This window comes from Lichenostomus cassidix, chromosome 2 (genome assembly GCF_008360975.1).
Source record: "Lichenostomus cassidix isolate B80296 chromosome 2, HeHo_3.0, whole genome shotgun sequence".
Taxonomy (NCBI): domain Eukaryota; kingdom Metazoa; phylum Chordata; class Aves; order Passeriformes; family Meliphagidae; genus Lichenostomus; species Lichenostomus cassidix.
Genome location: NC_139482.1, coordinates 100,494,904 through 100,513,026, shown reverse-complemented (window position 1 = coordinate 100,513,026; position 18,123 = coordinate 100,494,904). Strand labels below are relative to the sequence as shown.

Below are 18,123 nucleotides of genomic sequence, written 5' to 3'. Positions count from 1 at the left end.
GAGCCAAATCAGCTGCAGGTTATAAATTACTTGAAAACCCATCAGAGACCTGATGGACAAAATGTCTCTTGCAGTAGGTTTGATAAGTGGCAGTTCTGCAAAATGCAACCCTTGGAGTTAACAATAAAGACTTATGGCATGACTTTATGGCTTTGTTGTGAGAGTGCAGGAGAAGTATTCCCAAGTAGGCAGACTGATAGAAACAGTGGCTTTGCTGCATGACAAAGGTCGTAAGCCAGTAAATTAGATTTTACCAGAGTAACACTGGATTTTTTTAATTGGTTTTTTTTTAAGGGTTTTTCCTAATTCTCAGTAAGATAAGGGCTGTACTTGCTGCATCACATTTAAAATAACTGCAGTAAAGGCATGCTTATGGAAGGAAGGAACTGGCAGATAGTCCAGTCATTATGCCAGTGAAATTGGAGTATTTATTACATTAGTACTGTTCTTATGTAGATGGAGGAAAATGTCACTGACACAGAGTGATGGGAAAATGGTGACTATTAGTACTGGAGGTCTTGAGGAAACAGTGAACAAAAATACCAGTTTACTAAACCCTAGGTAATACGCTTTCCATATTTAAAATTGCCTGATTTTGTCAAGCACTTTCAGTAATTTCTCTTCTGTATAAATTTGTTTCTATTTCAATGTATTATATCACTGGTGAAAGGGATACAGCAATTTTATAACCAAAAATGTAGTAAAGAAAATTGGGCTGCTCAAGAGAGACATGCAAACCCTCTCTTGGTATGGGTGGGATATTCTGTGGGAATCTGTATTAGTATGTATTTTGAAACATTGTTGGCCTATGTTACTGAGACAAATTTTAAAAGGCTGGTTTTGTGTTTAACTTGCTCATTCATGTCCTCTCATGAATTCAAGAAATACCAGTTTCAGTAATGTTCTCTTGCTGGCGTTACATTACCACAGATCTAGGAAGGCGGTGGGATTTGTGTGGCAGTGCTCTGTTGGTGGCACCGACCTCCCAGCTTGGATCCCAGTGCTGACACTTCTGGTGTGCATGTGGGAACCCCAGGCTGTGTGACTGGGAGCTGTCACTGCTACCCAACAGGAAGGACTGAGGGCATATTGTTCTGGGCTCTGTCTGGGAAAGATCAGGCTTTCTCTTTGGAAGTTACATCTGTGAGTCCATCTTGAACCTGGGTGCCATCCCTGTCTCATTCTGATAAAACACAGTGGAGATGTGTGCTCCTCCTTTGTCCTGTAGCTGGTGCATCTGCACTTCCTTCTGTACCAGAGTGAGATTTGCATCCTTGGTTTATGCACTGCACGTTTCCTTACCCATTTTAAAAACCACTGGTTTGGTTTACAAAAACCAGTAAATGACAGAGTCTGTAGGGAGGAGGCGGAGACCTGGCTGCTGGTTGTCCTCCAGTTAATGTTTGCATTTTTAAATTAAAATCCACTTGGACAGGAGCAGTTCTACAGTCTTTTCCAGTCTTCTATGAAAGTGTGTGTTTGGTAGTCTTAGTGAAGAGTCCCAGCTGCAGACTGAGCTGATCCAACAATTGTAATTATTTTACAGTAGTTCCATGCTTTAATAAATTTCTTATATTTATTTGAATATTAAAAGCTATCTTCTATGGAGCAGTCAAGGCGGCATCAAAATAGAGACAGTTCTTGTATGTGCTGAAATAATGCTGAGAAACTCTGCAGTCTGGTATAGTTCAGAATTGGAAGGGTGAAAGACTGAATGTCCCCTGGTTCTTCTGCAGATTTTTCACTTGGAAAAAATTATAGCCTATAGTCTCTTGCCTGATGTGCTGTCATATTATCTAAGGGGGTAATTTTCCTCTACCCAAACCTATTCAGGCAGCAAGAGCACTTGGCTGTCAGTGCTGCCTCACTCGAGCAGAGGCTCTGCCTGTAGTCAGTAGAAGAGCCTCAAAGACTCTATATAATGGGGGCTTGCTGCCCGCTGCCTTGGGGGACCTGGCTCGTGCAGATGGCATGTCAAAGGTCACCTTTTGGTGACGTTTTGACCTGTTGACCACGTTTCAGGCTTACTTTTCTTATATGGGGTACTGGCTATATAAAATTAGAATTAGTGGACTTGCAAGCTGTGTTGGATTGCATGTTGCTGGGTTTGTTTGTGGGTTGTTTTTTTGTTGGTGTGTTGGTTGGGGTTTTTTTGTAATCCACCTTTAAAGACTTTCATGTTCTTGCCTGAAGGTGAGGCAGGGCCAGCTGCAGAGGCGTAGTGACTTAAAAGCACCTGGTGCATGTTTTAGACAGCACTTGGAGTTTTGCTGCTGGAACAGTGTGCTCAGCCCAGGGACTTGTTTGAATCTCTCCCATTTTTAAAGCAGATCTGCACCTTCGTGGGCAGGTATTGTGCTAGTGTTACTGGAATTGTTATTCATCTAGTGAAAAGTAAGTGTACTAGTGCTTTTTTAGTTTGGGGTGGGTTTTTTCTGTTTTATTTGAGGCTAAAACTTCATTAACTTCATACTTGTCTTTAAATTCATAATACTTTGGAAAGGGATTGGGGTTCTAAGTGACTGAAGTTTAGTTTGTTGTTAATAGAAACTTGTTAGACTTCTATGTATGCAGTAGATGATCCTTAACAGCAATTCTTATACTGTTGATTTCAGGAACATAGAGAAGTTGCCAGACAGTTGTTTTTATTTTGCATTTCCTTGACTATTAGATGGGAATCTAGCCCATAAGATGGACATTGCCATTATGAGTAAGTATATAAAGTATTTATTGTTTAGAACGTTCAGGAGCTCTGTGGCTTATCTTTGATGTAATTATGCAATTTGATTTAATCCTTGTCCACTTGAGTGTGTAACAACTAAAGACAACCTTCTGAGGAGTCAGGCAGGGACTGTTTTTTAATTCACGTTGCTTCTTCCCTCTCCTCCTTTCGTGCAACTTCTTGTTGTTGCTGTGTGGAAAGTAAACAGACTTACAGCTGTCCCCTTCCCTTCTCCTGCTTTGCCCAACAGCGGAAGGTTACGCTGCGTTTCAAGAGGACAGTTCCGGTGATGAAGCTGAAAGTCCTTCCAAGTTGAAGCGGTCCAAGGGAATACATGTCTTCAAGAAACCCAGCTTTTCCAAAAAGAAGGAAAAGGATTTTAAAATAAAAGAGAAGCCCAAAGATGAAAAACACAAGGAAGAAAAACATAAGGAAGACAAACACAAAGAGAAAAAGTCAAAAGACTTAACTGCAGCAGATGTTGTAAAACAGTGGAAAGAGAAGAAGAAAAAGAAAAAGCCAATTCAAGAGACAGAGATACCTCAAGTGGATGTTCCAAGTCACAGACCCGTGTTTGGCATTCCTTTGTCTGATGCAGTAGACAGGACCATGATGTATGATGGCATCCGCCTGCCAGCAGTTTTCCGTGAATGTATAGATTATGTAGAGAAGTATGGCATGAAATGTGAAGGCATCTACAGAGTTTCAGGTACTCTGGGCGCACTGACATGCAGGTTCCTAAGGTCTTTACTTGCAATTTTTGTACTGTTTTATCACTTCCAACATCTAGATACTCTGATTATAGCTCCATTAATTATTCAGAAGGTAATCAGGTAGCCAAAGTTAAGTTAACTCGTAGGTCTGAAAAACCAGAAGAATTGGTCATGTGTTGGTACTGCCTAATGGCAGTAAAAACACACCTGCTCTGGCCTTTTGTCATGGGATGGTAGCAATGAATACAATGTGTTAGTATTGCCAACTTGTATTCTTTCTCTCCTGCTTTAGAAGTACACAATGGTAGCTGATTGCAAAAGCAAAGATGAGCTATAAACATTTAATCACTTAGGCTTCCCACTAAGTTGCTTTTTCCAGTTACTCCCGTTGTATATTTTTTTCTTGCAAACTTCTTTCAGCAAATTTCCTAATAAGCAGAAAATGCAAGTTTCACTGCTTAAGCTTAGCAACAGCCACTAATTAACTGTGGTAGTTGTGTAACACCAGCTTACATAAGTGAAACCTCAGTTTTAGTCACATTAGACAAAACAGTCCTTTTTTTGTGAGCTGCATTAGAAATGCAGCTCATGTAAGTACTTCTGTGGGTACATTGGAGGGGACAAGAACAAGAAAGGAAAGGAATTTCAGGAAAAGCATTTTGAATCAAGTTACCCAGCACTGTAAACCAGTAATGAAATGATTCTGAAGGTTTCATTAGCTGTCTTCATGCTGTCCATCTGCATGGTATTTGGTAGGCATGCAGAAATACTGCAGCACCGTAAGCAGTTGCTTCATCTTGACTAGTAAAACATTTTGGTTGCTTGCTTTTTTTAGACGTGATATGTTGGGAATTTTCACAGGTGTGTTTTCCTTAAATCATTTCTGCTCTGTGTCCTTTGTAGATGTTCTCTAGTGCAACAGCTCCCTCTTGTGTGTGTAGGATTGTTTAAATTGAGAGCTCAGAGAGAGCGTGGCAGTGGCTTAGCAGCCTGCAGCTGTTGTGATGGCTCATTTTGGCCATGAAACTGAGCATGTTTTCCCTAGCATTTTCCAGGGGCTGAGTGTGCCCAGTTGTGCTCACTGTGTGTGAGCCAAGCCAGGGCCATGCACCAAGTTGGTGTAACCTGAGTGGGTGTTTGAGCTGCAAGCATGAAATTTCCCCAAGTTTAGGAAGATTGGAATGTCACTGAGTTATACAAACACTGTGGAGAAAATCTTGGCTGGGTTGAATAATTATTTGAACACACTTTCATTCATGCAGTACCTCAAATCGACAGTCCTGTGTGAGATTCCTCTGCTGAGGGGGGCCAGCTGGAAATCTGGAAACTAAAAAGTGTGGGGTTAGTTTTGACAAAGGAAAGCTGTTATAGGTAGAGCTTGTTGCACAGTATTTGAGCCAGTAACATATTTGCTGCTTCACTTAGGGATGGATAATTGAACAGCTTAATGCAAATACACAATTGATCTTAAGTACCCCAACCTTTTCTCACCCTGTTTTATGTTCCTTGATGAAAGGGAATGCTGGCACCAGTTCTGATTCAGAACTCTGGCTGTGCTGTGGTTTGGCTTCATAGGAGTAGTCAGTGCTTTTAGAGCTAGTGATCATGTAATTTTGAGTCACAATTTTCACTTTGTTACGTCTGGATAACTTTTATAAGGTGTTTCTCAAATAGCTTGAATTGCAAGGAGAGGTGAAATAAATGTGTCTCAAAAAAAATTTAAATACCACAGACATTTGCAGTCAAAATTTCTCTTAATTCTTGATCTAACTATTTTAAGGAATCAAATCAAAAGTTGACGAGCTGAAGGCAGCCTATGATCGCGAAGAATCTCCGAACCTGGAAGAATACGAGCCCAATACAGTCGCCAGCTTGCTCAAACAGTACCTACGAGAACTGCCCGAAAATCTGCTTACCAAAGAGCTCATGCCCCGCTTTGAAGATGCTTGTGGAAAGAGCACAGAAGCTGAGAAAGTTCAGGAGTGCCAGAGGCTGCTGAAAGAGCTGCCAGAGTGTAACCATCTCCTGATTTCTTGGCTGATTGTGCATATGGACCATGTTATTGCAAAGGAACTGGAAACAAAAATGAACATCCAGAATATTTCTATAGTGCTCAGCCCTACTGTCCAGGTATGTGCGCACAGCAAGGGGTAGAACAGAACTGCAGCCAAAGAAAAACTTCTTTGTAGCAATTCTTTTGCAGGTGGGAATTGGGTATTGTCTGATACAGTTTAGCTAAACTACAGTTCCTCTTTATGCCTAAACCAGGAACCCTAAATCCTGGGAGGTGGGGAACAAAAGACTTTCTGCATGTGGGCTTGCAATACTGTAGTTCTGGTATTTTGGTTATTATGAGATTATTACAAAGACTGCTTTCTTTTAATTCTGTCATGAGCAGAAGTTACTTAATGTTGAATTTGTCCAGTAATTCATGCAGATACAGAGTTTCTGTGGGCTTTTGGTTCAGTGATAATTTAGTGACGATTATGTTATTGCTGAATTTTAATATCAAACTAATGAACCCTGTCCTGCACATAGATCTTCCTGGTGCAGTAGTGACTTGGGTAAAATGCCTTTGGTGTCTGCAGTCAAATGGCTGGGGAATAACAACTGAGTTGGCTTTCCAGTAACATTTTGTGGTTTCTGAATTGCTTGATTCCTTAATAAACATCTTGGAAATATTTAATTAAATACAGCTCAGAATTAGTCCTGTGCATGATGAAAACGTGGCATTATTGGAGGTGGGTCTTCTAGAGCAAACCCCACTCATTAGGAAAGCCTGGCTTTGTAATTAAAAGTCCAGATGGAGGCTCAGTAGCAAAAGGGCTGGGTGTTATTCATAACTCTTTTGCTGTGCCAGACACCTCTCTAGCTAAGAACAGTAACAATTAGTGTAAAACAATTTAGGCCAAATCATGTTTTGCTGGTAAGTAGATATTAGCAATTAAAGTGCAGGTGGTGACAGAACTCTAGTATTTGTTTCAGGATAATTTTTAAAATTTTAATGGACGATAGAGTATCCAAATAAATATAATTGCTTCTGTCTCAAGTTAAAACAAGGAATACAGTGGAAGATCCTTTCAGACTACTTTTTTTCTACTATATTAAGTCATCTGAGAGAGAAGCTGTAGAGAATACTTAGAGGTTGGAGTAGGAGAGAGAAGGTGTAGCCACCCACCAGGCATAACACAGTAGGGTTGGTGTTCCCTCTTACTAACTACCTGAGTACAAAGAGATTTAATGCATTTCTGCATCTACCAGTGATGGAAATAATTCTGGTAGGTTAAGAGAAATGAAGATGCTGGGTTTAGTATGAAAATGCCTCAGATGCACAGGTCAGCTAAGAGAGACAGTGAAGTGATTCCTTGGGGTGATCACTGCGTTGTTCAAAGTAAAGATAATTTTTGATTCAGATTTTAATCTCTAAAGACAAACTGGTATGACTGTGACTCTCAGAAAGGTGTACTGAAGGCTGCTGTTTCTGGAGAAGGACACTGTGCTTTACAGATAAAGATGATGTGAATAAAGCATCTGAACCAATATCCTGTTTGTCCATCCTTTGCAGATCAGCAACCGTGTCCTGTATGTGTTTTTTACTCATGTTCAAGAGTTCTTTGGAAATGTAACCCTCAAGCAGGTGACAAAACCTCTTCGCTGGTCAAATATGGCAACAATGCCAGCACTTCCAGAAACACAAGAGAGCATCAAAGAAGAAATCAGGCGACAGGTTGGCAATTACTTGAGTGTTTTTATCTTTGCCCTGGCTTTTACACATTCAGTATTAAATTCTCTGAAGTTTGTAATGTGCTCTTTAACTCCATCACTGTTATCCTGTCAGTGAAGACCACTGGGAAGAGCTTGATGATTTCTGTTCCTTTTTCACATGTGGAAAGTTGTTACGGTCTTGTGATGCTCATAGCTGAGTCATCCATGGACTGCTTTGCTATGTAGGTCAATACTTTTGTTGTGGGAGGAAGGTCAGGAGAGCCCATTAGGGAGGGTGGTTTCTTTAGTACTGCTCTTCAGCTGGCTCTGGATCAGTGCTGGGTGTTCATGGACATGTCATGGTTTGAAAAGCAGAACTCCCAGTCTGTTGCTACAAAGCCAAAAAGATCTTCCTTTTCAATCTGCCCTGGTCCAGTATATTAAAGACACTTAATTTCTTTGGCAATCTTTCTAGGAGTTCCTACTGAACTGTTTACACAGAGACTTGCAGGCAGGGATAAAAGACTTATCCAAAGAAGAGAGACTGTGGGAGGTGCAAAGAATCTTAACAGCTCTTAAGAGGAAACTAAGAGAAGCTAAGAGACAGGTGGGTAACTTTTCTATTTGTTGGCCAGATATCTAAATCATGGACCCCTAATTCATAACAGTGCAGAGGCACCCAGTTAGATCAAATCACCTTCCAGTCTTCTTTGCTGCAGAGTTTATCTTAACTTCACATCCCTGACGAGCAATTGTGTTTTGTGCTTAGCTGTCTCTCCCTAGGGACAGGGGGATCTTCACAGCTGTTCACAAAAAAAAATGTGTTTGATGAAAAATTTAGTGTTTGCCAGGGCATGTGCTCATTATATGCTTAAAACATCGAGTCCCAGAGTACGAAGAGGAATTACTGGAAGACTTGAGGTTAACAAACCTCAGAAGTGTTTTTTAAACTATTTCATGTCCCACAGATGGGACAGACCTTGCTGAAAATTTGGAAGACAACTGTGATGGTGGTTCTAAATTTGGAAATAATACGTTCAATGAAATTGTCTTTACAGTAAGTACAGTGAACAGGGAAGCTGTCCTTTTAAACGTTGTTCTCTTTCTCTGGCAGGAGTGTGAAACAAAGATTGCACAAGAAATTGCTAGCCTTTCAAAGGAGGATGTCTCCAAAGAAGAAATGAATGAGAATGAAGAAGTTATAAATATTCTGCTTGCACAGGTAGCTGGCAGGCACTTACCTGTTTGCCTGATTGTATTTTATATTTCAGATCTATTAAACACTCCTTTATCCCTTCTAATGCAGTGGGGACATTGCAGGCTCAGAGGGGTCTCTGTGTCCATTAAATTACAAGGCTTTGTTTTAATGGTAAATGAAGCAGGGAGGGAATGCTGACTGCAGGAGTGAGCCCAGAGCTGAGGAGACTTGTTAATAGGAGGAGGGAGACACTGTGAAAGGAAAAAATGGCCTTTGTTGTTCATGTACTTAGAAAGCACCACTTCCCAATCTAGCCAGGTTCAGGACTGTTAACTGCTTTCCTGCTGATCAAAGGAAATAAGGCAACTATTTTGGCTTTTTTGCTGTATGTTGCTTCCCCCAGTAGCTTTGATCTTTTCCTGTTTGTACTTTCCTCCTTATATTCATTTTCAAAGACATATAATTCAGTTTTTCTAGTTATTTTACTGGTTGGCCAGAGCTTTCCCCTGTGATTTAAGGAAAGGCAGCCAAACATGCTAGGATTTGGTGTGTCATCTCCACAGCTATTCAGTAGAGCGATTATCTTGAGGATTCAGAGCAGACATTGTTGTGTTTCAACTTTATATTTGCTTTGAGGTCTTGATGGATCAAAGTTCAAAGCAGACATGCTAACCACTGCTACTGAAAGTATTTCAGAGAACAGCATCATCTCATACTTACAGTATGTTCCTGTAGGAAATAAAGTCAAGGCTTTAAGTGAACTAACTGATCATTGCAGGAGAACGAGATTTTGACAGAACAAGAAGAGCTGCTGGCCATGGAGCAGTTTCTGCGCAGGCAGATCGCCTCTGAGAAGGAAGAAATAGATCGGCTCCGAGCAGAAATAGCTGAAATACAAAGGTAAAGGGGACAGCTCACAGCAGAGCCCTGCCAGGCCAGTACTCTGTGATTAAAACTACATAAATGCTTTGCTGGCAGAATACTCTAAACTACACTTAAAAGCTCACCCAGTGAACATCACAGTTGAAAGCCACTTGATTTTATTGAAGTCTTGGCAAATTTGAATATTTCAGGATATTTTCTGTTGTTTTAACAATGGAATTATGGTCTAAAAGAAACTTGAACCTGTGCACTAAAAAAATCCCCCTAGAAAAGCAGTGCTTTATTAAATTAAGCTTTGAAAGGAAAGTCTGATTTTGCTTTTCAAACCATTGGCAGATGATTGAGGGGATGCAAGTTAACTCCCTTATGTTGCCACAGTTCTGGCAGACTCGAAGTGTTTAAAGTGGAATTTGTCCTTGGTCTTTCAGTCGCCAGCAGCATGGCCGCAGTGAAACCGAGGAATACTCTTCCGAGAGTGAAAGTGAGAGTGAAGATGAGGAGGAGCTGCAGGTCATCCTGGAGGATTTGCAGAGACAGAATGAGGAACTGGAGGTAAGATTTGGTTCTTAGCATTCATTGGTTCTCTCCCGTGGTGGTTACTTGATGGCACAGGTGCAGACTGGTTGTGTGTATGAGTTTTGCCCAGGCTTGTGACCCACACACTCTGGTTTGAAATCACTGTTGAGTGCAAGTCCCTGTTGCTGTCTGGGCCAGCAGTGCTAAACACCCTTGAGCTACAGCAGTGCTGTGTCATTGGGAGCTCTGACATTTGTTTCCCTTCCTCAAAAGATCAAGAACAATCACCTGAACCAAGCGATACATGAGGAGCGTGAGGCCATCATCGAGCTGCGGGTGCAGCTCCGCCTGCTGCAGCGCGCGAAATCCGAGCAGCAGGCGCCGGAGGAAGAGGAGCCGGAAAAGCGCGGGATTGTTCCTCAGCAGCAGAGAGACACTGTCCTGGAGACAAAAGCAGCCAAAGAGCAGCCAAAAGCAAGCAAGGAGCAGCAAGTCAAGCCATCGCCAAGTAAAGACAGGAAAGAAACTCCAATTTGATCCGGCTCCTTGGCTATGCATAAAATCAACCGAACTGTGCAAATTACTGTAATTTGAGTCAAAATGCACAAATTATTGGTGGCTGTGTACATTCTGTAAAGAAACTTTCCTTTTAAGCCCTGGAGACTTTTGTCTCTAGTACTTGTGGCTTCTACTCATCAGACTCAGGTGAGTTTGGAGAGGCCAGAAGAGTTTTCCAGTTAGTATCAGATTATTTCAAGACTGGTTTCCTTCAGGTGATTTAAAATAATTCAGTAACAGTTTTATTTCAAACCAAAATCATTATTTACATTCATTGGAGCAGAATTGGAAGATCTCATTTTCAGTAAACAAAACCCACCCACACTTACTAATGATTTGCCTTGTGGATCTGTTCATCCTCATTCACCGTTATTTCTGCTTATTAACCTAGTCACTTCTTGCTTGTGCCTTTGATACCTTTCTGATGCAGATTATATACAAGGGAGCTTTAAATTTATTCTGGGTTGGCTGAAATGGTGGGAGACTGTGGGGTATCGTGTTTACCTAACATGCCCTTAAGCTTCATTTCTGTTCTGAGATGTACTGAGTAAGTGTAAAAACTTGAGAGATGTTATTTATGTCCCTATATGATGGAAATGTCCATGTCCTTTAGCAGTGTAGGTAACCCATTGACTCATCATTAACCACTCTCATCACACCTGTTTGAGACAGGTCCTGTTCACACTGCTGCCATGTAGCCAAGAGCTTTGTCTTCATCCATTTTAAATGTTTCCATCTCTTGGAGAAAGCCACTGCTTGTAGGCAGGGATGGGAATGGTTATGTCCTTAGGACCTATCTGCCTGACCAAGCAATACAGCATTTCCCCCTGCACCAATGCCAGTCACTTGTGATTCCCAATGAGCCCCAAGAAGGACGCCAAGGGGAGGCACTGGGGGTTCAGCAATAGCCTCTCTTTTTTGGTGTTTAACAAACCAACCACCACCACCTGGGACTTGCTTTTGGTTTGCCTGTTTTTAATGCTTCTACCCTTCAAAATCCTCCACCCACACTGGCATTTAAGGGCCCTTAAATGTTTCGGATAGACTCATGAGATTCATCCCTTAATCCATATATAGACAGAAACTCCACAGAGTGCATATAGGCTATCTTATTTTTTAATCTGGATATTTATTTTCAGCACCTGTTGGATGTGGTTGTATTCTTTATCTATTGCACTGTTGTGAATCATTGGCCATGATTTGATTTTTGTACAAATAATGCTTTGATATGTTATAGAAAAAAAAACAGCATAGTATTTTTTTAAAATTTGGAAAAAAGTTTATAAACACAGAAAATGTGATCAGATTACAAATGTAAACTAAAGCATTCTCCCTTGCCTTCGTTACATACATTTTATATTTGCTGGCAATATTTAAACTTTTTGTTTGTTTGTTTAATTCACACTAATTCCTATTGAATTGTCATGAATTTTTCTAATGTTCTTCAGACAAATCTCTTAATATTGGTTAACTTTTATTTTGTTAGGATTGTATTTATCAAGCAAATAAATTCAACAGCCATTTGAAAGTAGTTTCTCATTCATCTATTTCATAATGCAAATCAGAGTTACTCTTCTTGGGTGGTTACCTGCAGCTGAGAAGTTTCTGTGAAAAATTACTCAAAGTGCATCACCCCTGAGGTCTGAAATGGAGGTGGAACTGCTGCTCCTGCAGCAGCACAGCACCTGTGACCAGAAACTTGGTGTCAAACCATCTGAGAGATATTTCTTTGTATTGCTCAGTGCCTCAGCCCTGTCCAGCCAGGTGGAGCTGGGGCAGGAGGGGCCTGACTGCCCCAACCATTGCAGTGAAAAAGCCACAGAGCAGCAGCCATTTGAGAACCTGCACAGAGCAGTTGTGAATCATTAGCCAAAAAAAGCCAAAGCTAATTTCAAATAAAGTGGAAAGTAATTACAGCACAATAATCTGAGTGTGCTGTTTGGATCACATTATAAACTGCCTTACCAATCCCAAGGGCCTTAGAACAAAATCTGAGCAGCTTGGCCACCTGCATGAAGCATATACATACCCTGAAGGACCAGGTTACCTAAATCAAAGTATCACTTCAGCTGACTTAAAATAATCTTTCCAACACCTTAGAGCCTGTATGTGCCAAGGGCAGCAGCAGAACCTCTGTGAAACCCTTTGGACAAAATACCAGACTGATTGACATTTACTGAAAAGAGGGAACAACAGACATAAAACGTTAATTCCAGTGTTCTGACTCAACAGTTGTGAGAGTGAATGGTCCATTGGCTTCCTTGTTGAGAATCTGAGCATTTCCAGCAGCAGTGGCACTGGGTGATGGGATGGGTGACAACTACACACCTTGCTTGCTTTGACAGCCCTTTGCAACACAGGCCTGGAATAGATCTGGTCACATCAGTCAGTCAGAAGCCCAAGGGATCAGGAAGGACAAATCATTGGGATTCCTGTGCCAGCGTGAATCGGGACACAAACACGGGATTTTCCAGCAGCAGGTTACTTGCATCTAACTGAAATCATGACAGCTTTTATACCCATTGAAATAGTGCAGCTGTACTTGGAACAGCCTCAGACATCTGGCACACCAAGCAGGATTTTTCCCTCCCAGTAACTCTTTTTACTCTGAAAAGCAGCCTGAAGTGAAGGGATATTGTCTGAACAGCTGAAAGGAACTGGGGTTATTTTTTTTTATTTATTGAAAGATAAGAAAAAAAACCCCAATGAGCAGTACTGCTCTCAGATCACATCCCCACCACGAGTCTAAAAACAAGCATGTGTCCAAGGCCTTGCAGGATTCAAGCTGGCCTCACAGATTTCCTGGGCTCTCTGGTGTTCATACAGGTTTCCAATGCCAGCTCAGCTTCACTGACTGAAGCAAAAGCCTCCTGTGCTGGTGTGATTGTAGAAGGTTCCCTGCCCAGTGCAGAGAGGAGCTTTGAAAACCCTGATGTGTTACACAGGGAACCAAACACGGGGCTCCAGAAATTCATTGTCCTTTACAACGGACATGAAGGGCTGCTGGACTGTACAGGAGGTTTCCACCTCTCTTCACCATTCCTCTACTAGCACTGGGGGGATTAATTTTTATCTCTGTGTCCCCTCAGATCAATGAGCTAAGTATTAATTTTTAAAATCTATGTACTGAAGCCAAGAATTTGACATCTGACCATGTAAAGCTATTCTCTCTCAATTAAAGAAAAATAGATAACAATAAAAGTATCAACCTGAACCTCTGCCAAAAAGGTCTGACCAAGCTACATCTGACATGGTTTTCATTTCTCAGCAAGCAGCTCTTACTCCCAGCACTTCATCTGCATGGGGAAAAACACCTCATCCAGACCAAACATGGAACCCTTACACTGAACAGTACAAGTTCTCCACAGTGTTCTTGAAAATACACTCCAACAGCAGAAGGCACCAGCACCGTGCCCTGTGCCAGAGCATGGCTGTCAGTCTTTCCTGTCCCTGGGAGACCAGGCACAGCCTGGGACCAAGCCCCGAGCTGCAGCTCCACCCTCTCTCAGAGGTGGACATCCACAGAACCTGTCAGGACAGGCACTGTCACTGCTGACACAAAGGACTTGCTGCCATGTTTCATCTGGAGTTTCTGGTGTTGCTGACTGTCTTAACAGCGTGAGCAAGAAGGTCTGCCAAAGGATTCCATTGCACAAACATATGATTTTAACCGGATAACCCCACTCCCACACCCTGGAAGAATTCCCCATCTGAACCACAAGAGTTCTCACCACAGTCATATGGGATGCAGAGACCACTGGAGGCAGACTAACCACTGGAAACAGGCTGCTGAGCATGGACCTTCCCCTTCCCAAATCCCTCTTCTCTCGGAACTCCGTGGGCCAGGAGAACCACAGCTGATCCTAAGGCTCCCCCTTGGAGGGGGAAGGGAGCTTTGAGCACAGCCTTAGCCTTGTTCATCTACAGCTCAGCAGATCACCATGGAAGTTTGCAATCCAAGCATTTTGATTTGAGAGATGGGAATACTGCATCCCAGATTTCTGCACCAAGGAACAACATCATTTGTTGACACTCAAGAGATTTGCCTGGGAGTCCCAATGAGCTCCTGTTGCTGCAAACTCCCACTACTGAGAGCCAGTGCCTGGCATTATCCCAGTGCAGGACCTTGAGGAAGATGGGAATAGGACATTTCTGCTGACAGCACTGCCAATAGGAAACAATATCAGGCACAAAAAACCAGAAGGTGACTGGAAAAAAACGAAAAAAAAACCTGAAAAACTCTCAGTCAAGAGACCAGAAGAAGAAACCATAAAGATCAATGACCTGTAAAAGAGAAATGGCCCAGCCCCCATTTGTGCCTTTGCTGGCACCTTACTCAAACTGAGTTCATTTGGGTTTTTCTTACACGGCAAAACCAGATTGACTGAAAAATAATTGAAATTCCTTTTGATGTTCAAACAGTGCATCTCTCGTCCTCTCAGCCTTGTTAAAAACACACAGAGAAGTGTGCTCAGTACCTTCACTTGTCACAGTAACAATCCCAAAGCATCTGCAGGTAATCCCTTTAAAGCATTTCCCACACAGACACATTACTACATGTCTGCAGAAATGGGTCACGGAATTTCAAGCAGACAATGATCAGAGAGCTGTAAGATGTTTAAACATTTGATTATTTATCTCTGCTCAGTGACAGAGTATTTTAATCAGCTAGATGTAGTCCAACCTCAACAGCAATTGAATCCTAAAACAATCCCAATTACTTTGGCTCTTTATTTCTTTTTCTGATCTAAATAAAATGTTAATTAAAACTAATAGGCAGAATCTGAAGGCACTTGGGCGGGGGAGAAGATCATGCACATTTTCAATAAGCTTTTCTGTCATACATTCATATTTTAAGGCAGTCTATCAGTATAAAGTCATAACTCTGCACATAAATAAATTATTAAACACTTTAAATATCATTTCCATGCTGGCTGAGTACCAGCACAGACAGGGAGATGAGCTTTTCGCATCAGTCTCAGAGAGGAGAGAGCAAGTGGATTACAGAACCAGCATTTGTCCTCATGCCTGCCTCAGACTCCTCTTCCCACCCTACAGAGGGGTCCCTGGGTTAAAACCAGGCTGGAAAACATGAGCAGCACACCAGCTTCCCCAGCAAAGGGCAAGGGACCAACAGGAGACTTTGCCAGCAGGAGGAGACCAAATAAGAGTGCCTGTGCCACAGGACAGACTTTGCCCTCCTGCCCCTCCACAGCCTGACCTCTGGCAGGGCAGGACAAGAGGCTGAGCACTAACAAGGCTATAACAAGAAGCCTGCTGTTCTGCTGTCCTAATGAACCCATGGGGCCAGCAACTTGTGCAGCAGCCATCTGGGACATTCAGAGCAGTAAAGAAAAACAGTTTCCAAGCCTCACTCATATGTCTTGGTTTTAAACAAACCCCCCTCTACAGGGTTCCAGACATTTGCCAGTTTTATTGGCATGAAATCTGCAGGGAACTGTGGCAAGGAAAGAAGCTCTGCCAAATCCTGATGGATCCCTGGGGAGGAACAAGTGATGGGAGAGACCCTGCTGTGGAAAACAGCAAGCGGGACTAAGGCAGTGCTGCAACCAGGACATGAGGAAAAAAAGGGATTTCCTGTGAAGGATTCTCAAGAAGAAGGTGCAAGATGAGTGAGCCGAAGGATTAAAAGGAAAGCAATGTAAATTGTTTGTGAAAACTGATCTGGTATTCTACCAAGAAGGCATAGGTAGAGTGATACAGCTTTTGGAAACCATGGACCAACAGACAACAATTCAGGAGCCACCTCCCTTTCTGCTCAGGAAATCCTGACCAAAAGAGAAATTAACTGAGGTATACAGAGCTCAAATCTTCCCTTAGGCAAGGCACACGAGGGAATCCAGCAGGATCTCTGGCAGCATCCTCAGACACTGCCTCACAGAAGAAACAGCTCCCTTTAGCACCGCTCAGAACAAGGATGCATGTTTCCCCAAACCCCATATCCTCTGGGACACGTTGAAGATTGAATTATTGACACCACTAACACTGCTGGCATGAGAAAATTCTCTATCAGAGCTCAGCAATAGAGTCCACATCCCTCAGGCTGTAAATCAAATGCTTTTGGGAAATGCTGAGGATGAAGCAAGTCTTTCCTTCCCTCTGCTTCTTGGGAATCATCAAATGAAGCAGAAAAGATGATGGATCCATGACATGTTGTGTAGAGGAAAAAGGAGAAAGACAGGCATTTTTCCTCTTCACTGAAGATGATCCTGAGTTGTTACATGTCAGGGAAATTCAGGTACTCTGAAAACACTCAAGTGTTTCTTAGGAAAAGCCTCAAACTCTCCCTCAAACTCCTAGGCCTGCACCAGTATTGCATAAATAAAGCATAAATAAAGATCTGTCTCATTTTTCAACATTGGAGGTGTTTTACCTTCAATAACTAGAAAATACCTAAAGAGATCAGATATAATCCTTCATTTTACTGGACTAGTGGAACAGTGCATGAGTACACTGATGAAATTAGGTTGGGCCATGTTAATCCTGGACTCCAAATATTGGGATTTAAGCCCCAATACTCCTCCAGTGAATACTGTGCTCCATTCACAGTCAAGAGGATGACCTGAAGCATCCTCTGGTCTGAACAGAGAGCTGGTCCTGTTCACCTCAGGAATTGCAAACATGATCCCCAACTGCATAAAATTCAACTGTTATTACACTCAGGCAAAAAACAGATGAAGTGATTTCTGTTCTCTGAACAAAATACAGAAATCGACTCGACTTCAATGCATATTGCTAAAGTGGGTATCATCTGGTCCAGGACAGGACAATTCACTTTCAGATGCTCTCCTTATGGCAGCAGTGAGAACTGCATTGCTCCCTGCTTCCAGACAGCCTGCTGCCATCCACAGTGCTGTCACCCTGCCTAGTCCTGCAGGGATTTAGCCAACTTTGAAAAGAAAAAGGGATATGTATGGAAAAATGTTTAAAAAAACAAACAAAAAAAAAACCCCACCAAAAAAAAAAACCACCCAAAAAAAGCAGATTAAAAACACACATAAAGCCATAAATAAATAAATAAATAAATAAATCCCACAAAAACCCCCAAGCCTAAAAAAAAATTGCAGTTTAAAAGATCAAACAAACCTCAAAAAAGTCCCAAACCCACCACACTTCAAGGAAGACAGAGGTAACCCTGTATCTTAACCACCTCCATGGCTGTGCTAAGGAATACTAAAGCAGCATCTGGGGAAAAAAATAGCAACTTTCTGTTTACACGAGAAGAAACTGCAGAATAATCTATTTTCCCAAAAAAACAGGAGGAGAAAAAAAGATAACTGCCTCAGGACCAACTGACAGGGCATCAGGTACTCAACTGATAAGTGAAAATGTTCTGCTAAAATACATCAAAGATAAGCTGCCACAGCCATTTCTACTTCCTCAGGGGAAAAAAGGCTTCACACACTTTGGGTTCTGCAGGCTGGAAGGAAGGTGATTTAAGGAAGTTGTCCCTGGAAGACACAGGAGATAGTGTATCAGTAATTTTAAATGAGAGGAAAGGAAAGGAAAGCAGTCAATGGACTGCAGGCAGGTTAAGGGCAGTTTGAACTCGCAGTTTCCTGTAAATCTGACAGAGGTGGATATTCAGACTTACTTCCAGCCAAGATGCCATTTCACACTGCAGGTAACACATTCCCAAGCAAAAGGGACACTTGGAAGAATCCAGCAAAACCTCAACTGCACGACCAAAGTGCATCTGTGCTGTAGCATATTCCATCTCAAAATGCAGAATGCTTCATAATCATTAAGAAAACCCCTTGCCCCTGAAATAGCCATCAAAGTGTAGAGAACTGAAAGAAAAAGGCCAC

At 42.0% G+C, this 18,123-nt stretch overlaps 1 protein-coding gene across 3 annotated transcripts in view; it reads left to right on the top strand.

Moving 5' to 3' along the window:
* Positions 1 to 11,822, top strand: part of RALBP1 (ralA binding protein 1) — a 40,150-nt gene extending 28,328 nt beyond the window's left edge. For 2 of the 3 annotated variants that reach the window (XM_085052550.1, XM_085052551.1), the window contains exons 3-10: positions 2,973 to 3,431; positions 5,216 to 5,565; positions 7,001 to 7,162; positions 7,616 to 7,747; positions 8,255 to 8,362; positions 9,117 to 9,238; positions 9,649 to 9,772; positions 10,010 to 11,822. In XM_085052550.1, the coding sequence (XP_084908676.1) occupies positions 2,973 to 3,431; positions 5,216 to 5,565; positions 7,001 to 7,162; positions 7,616 to 7,747; positions 8,255 to 8,362; positions 9,117 to 9,238; positions 9,649 to 9,772; positions 10,010 to 10,273 (1,721 nt within the window). In that variant the 3' untranslated portion in view covers positions 10,274 to 11,822. Of the gene's footprint in view, positions 1 to 2,615; positions 2,711 to 2,972; positions 3,432 to 5,215; positions 5,566 to 7,000; positions 7,163 to 7,615; positions 7,748 to 8,254; positions 8,363 to 9,116; positions 9,239 to 9,648; positions 9,773 to 10,009 lie in introns of all 3 variants that reach the window. The other variant, XM_085052552.1, reaches the window with a different exon arrangement.
* The last annotated feature ends 6,301 nt before the right edge of the window (positions 11,823 to 18,123 follow it).